The 7,334-nt window shown below is 34.8% G+C and overlaps 2 protein-coding genes and 1 non-coding gene across 5 annotated transcripts; 1 reads left to right on the top strand and 2 right to left on the bottom strand.

Moving 5' to 3' along the window:
- Nucleotides 1-2,087: 2,087 nt before the first annotated feature.
- Nucleotides 2,088-2,160, bottom strand: Trnar-ucg. Its single transcript has one exon. It is a non-coding gene; the product is annotated as a tRNA-Arg (tRNA).
- A 676-nt stretch (nucleotides 2,161-2,836) lies between these two features.
- On the top strand, nucleotides 2,837-5,230 carry LOC121372565. 2 transcript variants are annotated; one of them, XM_041498965.1, is made up of 3 exons: nucleotides 2,837-3,072; nucleotides 3,412-3,543; nucleotides 4,018-5,230. In XM_041498965.1, the coding sequence occupies exons 1-3, from the start codon at nucleotides 2,874-2,876 to the stop codon at nucleotides 4,437-4,439; spliced, it is 753 nt and encodes a 250-aa protein (XP_041354899.1). In that variant the 5' UTR covers nucleotides 2,837-2,873; the 3' UTR covers nucleotides 4,440-5,230. The 2 variants fall into 2 exon arrangements, with proteins under 2 accessions (XP_041354899.1, XP_041354898.1); XM_041498964.1 differs by having other exon boundaries at nucleotides 3,412-3,615.
- LOC121372566 lies at nucleotides 4,336-6,385 on the bottom strand. Of its 2 annotated transcripts, none has more exons than XM_041498967.1 (3): nucleotides 5,949-6,385; nucleotides 5,270-5,455; nucleotides 4,336-4,468 (listed from the first exon to the last, which is right to left on the bottom strand). In XM_041498967.1, the coding sequence occupies exons 1-3, from the start codon at nucleotides 6,083-6,085 to the stop codon at nucleotides 4,465-4,467; spliced, it is 327 nt and encodes a 108-aa protein (XP_041354901.1). In that variant the 5' UTR covers nucleotides 6,086-6,385; the 3' UTR covers nucleotides 4,336-4,464. The 2 variants fall into 2 exon arrangements, with proteins under 2 accessions (XP_041354901.1, XP_041354900.1); XM_041498966.1 differs by lacking the exon at nucleotides 4,336-4,468 and adding an exon at nucleotides 4,710-4,842.
- Nucleotides 6,386-7,334: the final 949 nt, after the last annotated feature.

The following is a 7,334-nucleotide window of genomic DNA, read 5'->3' as shown; positions in this document are numbered from 1 at the left end:
TAGTTTAGTGAGAGCTTGACTAAAATTGGTGGGGTTTTTTTTTATTTATATTTCAAGGAATTTGCCATTTCATATTTTTTTTTAATATGTTTAAATATTTGCAGCTTTTCGGAGTTTTGTAGCTTAATTTTAAAGTGTTCGTAATATCTGTCATCAAGGATTTTGCTTAGGCCTACATAGCTAGAGTTTTGGGTGAATTTTAGCGTTAGTTAATAGACTTTTGTCAATGTTGTTACTATCAAGCATATCTTGTAAATAATCATGCCAGCCTATTTTGTGTTGTGTTTGTAGATCTTTGTTACAGGATACTGCACCATACAATATAGATCTTGATTCTTCTACAATTTCTAGGTACATAAAATATTTACAAATATTTGTATGTATGTTATTTATAAGTGGGTAGCGCCCCAGTTCATGTCTGCAGGCAATCTTAACACTGTTTCGTTGGTCTTGAAGATTAATTTTACAAAATTTTATAAGTAATTTTCCAAAGGGTTCAGACTCTAATATGTCACAAAATGTGTATTGGTTGTGTTTCTTTAGTTTGTCATGCAGTTCCGTACCCCATACTTCCCAGTTATAATGTAGAATAGGTTTAATTAGTGTATCAAACAGTTGATTATATATATGTGGGGGTGGATTGACACCCGAGAAAGCTTGGTGTAATCTGAAGAGTGCTTTTGATCCTTATTACTAAGTACAGTTTTAGTTTCAGTAAAGTTTCCAGTTGAGTTTATAGTGCAACCCAAATAAGTGTATGCATTTGTTTGAGAAATTGTATTGTTATCTAGGTAGAGTTTAGTACTTGTGGGGCTTTTCCCTCTTTGTATGATCATACACTTTGATTTTGAATGGTTTATATTTAGGTGCCATAGCTTACAGAAGTCATCAAGACTATTAAGACATTCCTGTAGGCCTTGTGGGGTTTCAGATAGGAGGAGGAGGTATCTGCCCATAACAAATGGGATAGTGTTTCTTTTTGTAGTGTAACAGGTGCACATACAGTTGATTGAAAATTTGGGTCATCTATGAAAATATTAAACATGGTAGGGCTGAGTGTATCACTTTGTTTTACCCCTATATTTGAGGAAAATGTACCTGTAATGTTATTTGCGAACCTAATTGCGACTTCAGTTTTATCATAGATTGATTTAACAGTGTTGTAGAATTCCCCGCCAATTCCTAGACGTAAAATGTTAAGAAGTCTTTCTCTCCACACAGTATCAAATGCTTTTTGAAAATCAATAAAACATATGTAGAGTCGTTTGTGTAATTTGGTTACATATTTATTTATTAGGTTTTTAAGAATATGTTGTCGGCTGTTTTGTAGCGAGCAAAATTCGAGGTCGAGACATATGAGATATGGTGAAATTCTACTTGAGCAGGGAGGGGTTTTAACCCCCAGAACTCACCCCTGCACACGCTTAATATAGTAGTAATCAAAATACGGCTTGTTGAGGTCTCTCGATCTTATCCGTAAGCGGTGTCGTAAAAATATCTCAGGCTGCACCACCAGTGTCCTTAGTTCGAGTATCCTGCCATTCGAGAGCTAGACAGTTAGAGAGCGGACATAACCGTGCAAATACCCGTCTAGCTCTGGAACTGAGTGTCCTATACTATAGAAGTGTGTAATACAACTGGTGTATGAGTGTAATAAATTAATGTTTATATAATACAATTGATGTATGTGTGTAATGCAATGAAGGTTTTTGACAGACGGTATGAGGCTAAAATTACACCCCCCTGGCAAAATTCTATATCACAGACAGCGCTGTTTACAGATCGGTATTTTTTTATTTATTATAATTTTGCACAAATATATTAAGTTTAAGTTTTAAAAGATGAAAGAAATAAAAAGTATTTTTGTCAAATATATCATCACAACATTACCGTTGGATATGCTGTATTTATTGCGTACGAAGCCGAAACAAGTGTCTGAAAAGTGACTGTCGTTGACCTTAACAGGACTACAAAATCAGTCAGTTGATCAATCATTATATAACTGTATTTATGTTAGTTTTGAAATGCATACCAATATAATATTAGTAGAAAAAAAAACCCTAAACAAATAATAACTTTTAAAAATTCGACCCCGACGAGACTCGAACTCGCAATCTTCTGATTCGAAGTCAGACGCCTTATCCATTAGGCCACGAGGCCACAGATAATTATCGTAAACTTTTAGTAATATATGACGTCATTTTTCAAAATCATATATAAGCATATAAGCATATCCAATGTAATCAAAGTATGTGATATTTTTCATATCACATTCAGCACTGTGTACTTGGATGGATGTTGTCCATGTGCAGAAGGTTCAGCTGCTATCTTGCCATGCAGGGCCTTAGATTACACCAAAGATGAGGCGATAAATGATGTGCCAAAAATAAGTAGCGTACGCTCAAAATAAGCAAGCCCAACATAAGTACAAACGAAAACAATTCACCTCAAAAGCAATGGAATGCTAACCTGAAATTTGATTAAAATACATTTCTGAATATATAGGCCTACATCTCTTTACAGGGCGACCAACTTTCCGGAATTTTTAACCCATATCCGGAATTCCGGAATAAATGCCAAATATCCGGAACAGAGTTAGAGAATAACTAACGAGCTACGAGGAATTACGAATTATCTGTCCCGAGTGAATAAATGTTGTAAACCCGAGCCTTTGGCGAGGATTTTACAACATTCATTTACGAGGGACAGATAATTCGTAACTCCTCGTAGCGAGTTGGTTATTCTCTTTATAGGGATGTTCGCCGTGACGTCACGAAAAATCACGTGACTGGACTGGTTGGCAAGACGGTACTTCCGCATGGCCGACTGATTCCTGTGTTATTATTTTATCTGGTAATCTCGTTGAAAGCAAAATGGTTGTATCTTATTGTGTGATCGATTGCACAAGCAGATTCGACAAGGATAACCCAAGGAGCTTTTTTCGCATCCCAAAGAAACCAGAACCCCGAAGAAAGCTTTGGATTACAGCCATAAAGCGCGTGTCTATCGTCGGACGTCAACAATGGGAACCTACAGATTACGATCGCGTTTGTTATCGTCACTTCATAACAGGTAAATTAATTGCCTACTTGCTTGCTTTGGATAAATGTAGCAATCTTTCAATGTATAACATGAACAATGAGCACGTTAAGGAGATATAGGTGCAAGTTAATATCACCGCCAGTACCCTCCCAACCCTTCTTGAATTGTTTTATTTTTATTTTATTTTTAATAAATAAAACCCCACACTCCGGGCACAACTTTTCCCAACTTAACACATTAATTAAAAATATGATCTGAGATTAGTTTTCAAGAAACATCTCATTAGTTTTCGTTTTATTATTATTATTATTTTTTTACTTCCCAAACTTCCAGTAAAAACAGATCATTTAAAAATAATTATCATTCCAGGAGAGAAGAGCAATGACAAGAATAACCCTGACTACATTCCCTCTGTGAACATGGGCTACAAGGACACTAAACCAAGTGGGGATCTGCGCCATGCTAGACACTGTCGATTGGAGGGCAGAGAATCCGAAAAAGGCAAGAAACAAGCAGCTTCTGCATTACTGGATTTGTCAAACACAGAAAATATATTTGAGACACAAGCTGAAGGTACACAATCATTTATTTGCATATGTACATGTTTTATATTTTGGACATAATCTTTGCGAAATATTAATGTATCGTACAAATACATACAAATCAGGTATAATGTGAATCAAAAATCTTAATTATACACATACATGTATGTACATCGTGATAATATGTAAAAGATGGAATAACTAACCCTCAGAGGCTTTTGTATTAGTCTGGTAAATTACTTCAAATTAACACTTAGTAAAATGATAATACATTTTTGAGTAAGTAACATGTATATAGTTCATTTATTAACAAAATGGTGAAAATGTAGAATAATATACAATGTATAATAGGTATTTTGAGGTGTATTTTAGGATTTGCATAATACTGAAGTATTACTTTTATCAATCCCTTAACATACATTTCTTTTTTCAGAATTGCAGCCACATGTCGACATACACAGTGGCTGTATTAAAAAAATTGCTGCCCTGCGAATAGAAAACCAGCAGCTATATGAAGAGTTAGGGAGACTTCAAACAGAGAATGCGATTTTAAAACAGAATGAAAGTCGACTGAGTTTTGAGGAGCAGATGACATCCAGTGATCAAAGAATTCAGTTTTATACAGGTCTACAGTCAAAAGCTCTATTTGTATGGCTGCTGTCATTTTGCTTCCTGGCACTTCCAGCGTGCAAAGTTCTAAGCCCAACATGTGTAATGATGTGTATAATAATGAAACTTAGGTTGAATCTCCAGCACCAGGACTTGGCGAATAGGTTCAGTGTGTCTGTGACCACAATATCCGACATTCTTAACCAGGGACTGCCAAAATTAGCAGAAAAACTTTCAAAAACGTGAAATATGTCAGTGATTGTTGTCGGAATTACCTGAAAATAAATGACCCACAAAGACATGAGGAATACATTGTAAATCCAATATCAAAGAAAAAAACAATACTATATTTTAACCAAATACTACAATATACCGTAACAACATAGTTTGTAAAATGCCTGGGGCCTACCAGATATATGACCCAGCAAACACTAATGTAAAGGTTGTAAGCCCAGTGGGCTATCATATGCTATAGGTCATGGTAAAAGAGTGCTCTGAATTTGAATATCTTTAAAATTTAGATTAGCATAACATGTTGCTAGGCTATAACATTTCAGATACATTGCAGCCCTCGGGCATTTCAGATACATTGCAGCCCATCTCAATCTTAAACAAGAGTGCTCCAACATGGCTTCACACTTCACCTAAGCTAAAATACAATAAGAAAATATATGTAAAACCTTGTTTGTTCGCATACTAATAACACTTTCGATATATGTATATGCTACATAATAATGTATACCTATTATTATATCAGTTTATATGGAACAAAATTTTCAAAGAGGAAAGATACAAATGATATTTATTTTTAAAAAAGCAAGACACTCATTTTATCCATTTAGGAATGAAAGTTTAACAAAAGAATAAATGAACTTTTACTATAATTTAAAAAAATACCATAATACAATGTTGACAATAAATGTACTACATGTAATATTAAGTGATTTATGTATACAATATCATTGCTGTAAATATCTTTTGTGGTCTATAGTGTTGTGTAACCCTGTTAATTTTGTTAATAAAATATTCAGAACACATATATGATTTCTATGGTATTTAGACAACAAAGATCATACCCGGCCATACAGGTACAATGAGCACAGTAAACTGTGCCACTGTTTTTCTCCAAGTAAACCCATGGCTCATGGGGCTTGTCTCTCGCTCTCTGTGAAGGAGTCACCTTTGCTTTCATTGCCATGAATGGGCATTTATCGTCCACTGGATTCGACAACACAACCTGCACATGCCCACTAACAACATACCTATAAAAAGAATTATATATATAACGATTAATTGAATATATAAGTTAAATGAAAACATAAAATTAAATACAATATTTGCAAACCAAGAACTTTTCAAGATCAGAGCCATTTTTTATACTTCAACTTATAGTGTATTGTTTAGAATATTCAGTTTCGCCCCCCCCCCCCCCCCAAAAAAAAAAGAGCATGTTTTAATAATTCTCAAAACGCACATGCCGTTGGTATTTGAAGTTGGCTGCTAGATTTGGTCATAGGTTAGTACAATGTGTGTGTGTGTGTGTGTGTGTGGGGGGGGGGGGGGGGGTTTTATGTATCTTTAACAAAGTGTGTTACACATGTATATACATCTTTTTCCTGCAATTATGCATAAAATCTACTATAATTTGTGTAACCAAGTAGCCTACTTAAAATAGACATTATGGAAATGGAATTATAAAAATCATTAAAATCAAATTAATAAACGGACATATTAAATATTTACGTTAATACTTACTTGTATGCCTCCAACGATTTGTAGGCTTTCATGGAATCTTTGTTGTAAATGGACGGCGTGTCGATTAAATACAGGTAAACATCACCAAAACTTTGGCAAAAGTCAAATCTGGCCAGTTGCTGGGATTCGTGCTCCATTTTTCAGTTAAAATGTATGGATCTGGCAACGTTTTCGTTTCGCCATTATAAAGCAGCTTCTTGTAAATCCGTTGTTTCGCTTCGTTGCCCAAGGAACTCGCATACGGTGATAGAGGGCCATTCATAACTAATTCCTTTGTGAACCGACTACTATTTGCTGTAATGAAAGAAATGGTTCTTGCCAACCAGTTTTACGCGCATGCGCCGTACTGCGTCATTTCCTGCCTCGGCGAACATCCCTATTACCCATTGTCAATTTTAACTGATTTTTAATGTAAAAATTCCTTTGCAGTCTACAACAAAGCCATCAGCCATTACGTCATATAATCTTACACGCATTACATGACGTAATGTAAGTGACGTCATAGCATTAACGACGTTCTTTTTGCAGCCAAATGTTTACAGTACAAAATAATACAACTGTATTTGCATTTGAAAATAATTATTTTTATAGATTACTAAAGCCGCTGTTTATGAAAATATACCATTTCATGTTTACGAAACAAATGAGTCAATTTTTTTTTGTAAATCTGTGTACATCGTATAACGTATGTGTAATCTGACTCATGAATGGAAACATATGAATGAAAGTGAATTTCCGGCCATAGCAAGCAAGCAACCAAACGTCGTGATTTTTAAGCCAGCCAATCAGTGGCTGTAGAAGCAATCTGCACACTGTGCAGAGATCGAAAAAATATTACCCCGTATATTTTAGCCCATATGGGTAATAATTTATCATTCTGCATTCTCCATTTCAACCTGAACTTGGTATTATTGACTGTTTCGTGCTATTACTAAGACGTTTGTCTATTGGCTGTATTTGTCAATAGCCGACCAATGAAAATGTTTTTGACAATCGAGTAAACTGAAGCCATGTATGAAATTTGTCTTACTTGCTATACATAGTTTATGTATTAATTTTAAAGATATTTCAAATATCATATAGTAATTACTACGGGCAGACATCGGTTCTATGGCGATGCATGCAACTTCGCCACGGTGTGTAAAAACCTGAACATATAACAGAACACTTGCGATCGTGCGAAACAAAAAACGATCCACAATTCTCTTCTTAAATTCTTTTCGTATGCTTTCACGTGCAACATTTCACTAAATACTATTTGGCTACCAGTAATCTGTGACACATTCATGACATTAATATTAATTAATTAATATACCTACCGATCTTGTTTTATTCAAGTAAGTTAAACTATAAAAAATGTAACTGTTAGATTTTGCCGCGAAAAAT

The sequence above is a fragment of the Gigantopelta aegis genome, chromosome 4 (assembly GCF_016097555.1).
Source record: "Gigantopelta aegis isolate Gae_Host chromosome 4, Gae_host_genome, whole genome shotgun sequence".
NCBI classification, from domain to species: domain Eukaryota; kingdom Metazoa; phylum Mollusca; class Gastropoda; order Neomphalida; family Peltospiridae; genus Gigantopelta; species Gigantopelta aegis.
Note: the sequence above shows the minus strand (reverse complement) of the source record. Positions and strands in the feature narration are given on the sequence as shown.

What these genes read in the sequence shown, in the direction of transcription:
- LOC121372565 (XM_041498964.1), top strand. Translation starts at nt 2,874, where the DNA reads ATGGTTGTATCTTATTGTGTGATCGATTGCACAAGCAGATTCGACAAG. An exon ending in TTATCGTCACTTCATAACAG is followed by an intron (nt 3,073 to 3,411) that starts GTAAATTAATTG and finishes TTATCATTCCAG; the next exon opens with GAGAGAAGAGCAATGACAAG. An exon ending in ATTTGAGACACAAGCTGAAG is followed by an intron (nt 3,616 to 4,017) that starts GTACACAATCAT and finishes TTCTTTTTTCAG; the next exon opens with AATTGCAGCCACATGTCGAC.
- LOC121372566 (XM_041498966.1), bottom strand. Translation starts at nt 6,085, where the DNA reads ATGGAGCACGAATCCCAGCAACTGGCCAGATTTGACTTTTGCCAAAGT. An exon ending in AAATCGTTGGAGGCATACAA is followed by an intron (nt 5,456 to 5,948) that starts GTAAGTATTAAC and finishes TTCTTTTTATAG; the next exon opens with GTATGTTGTTAGTGGGCATG.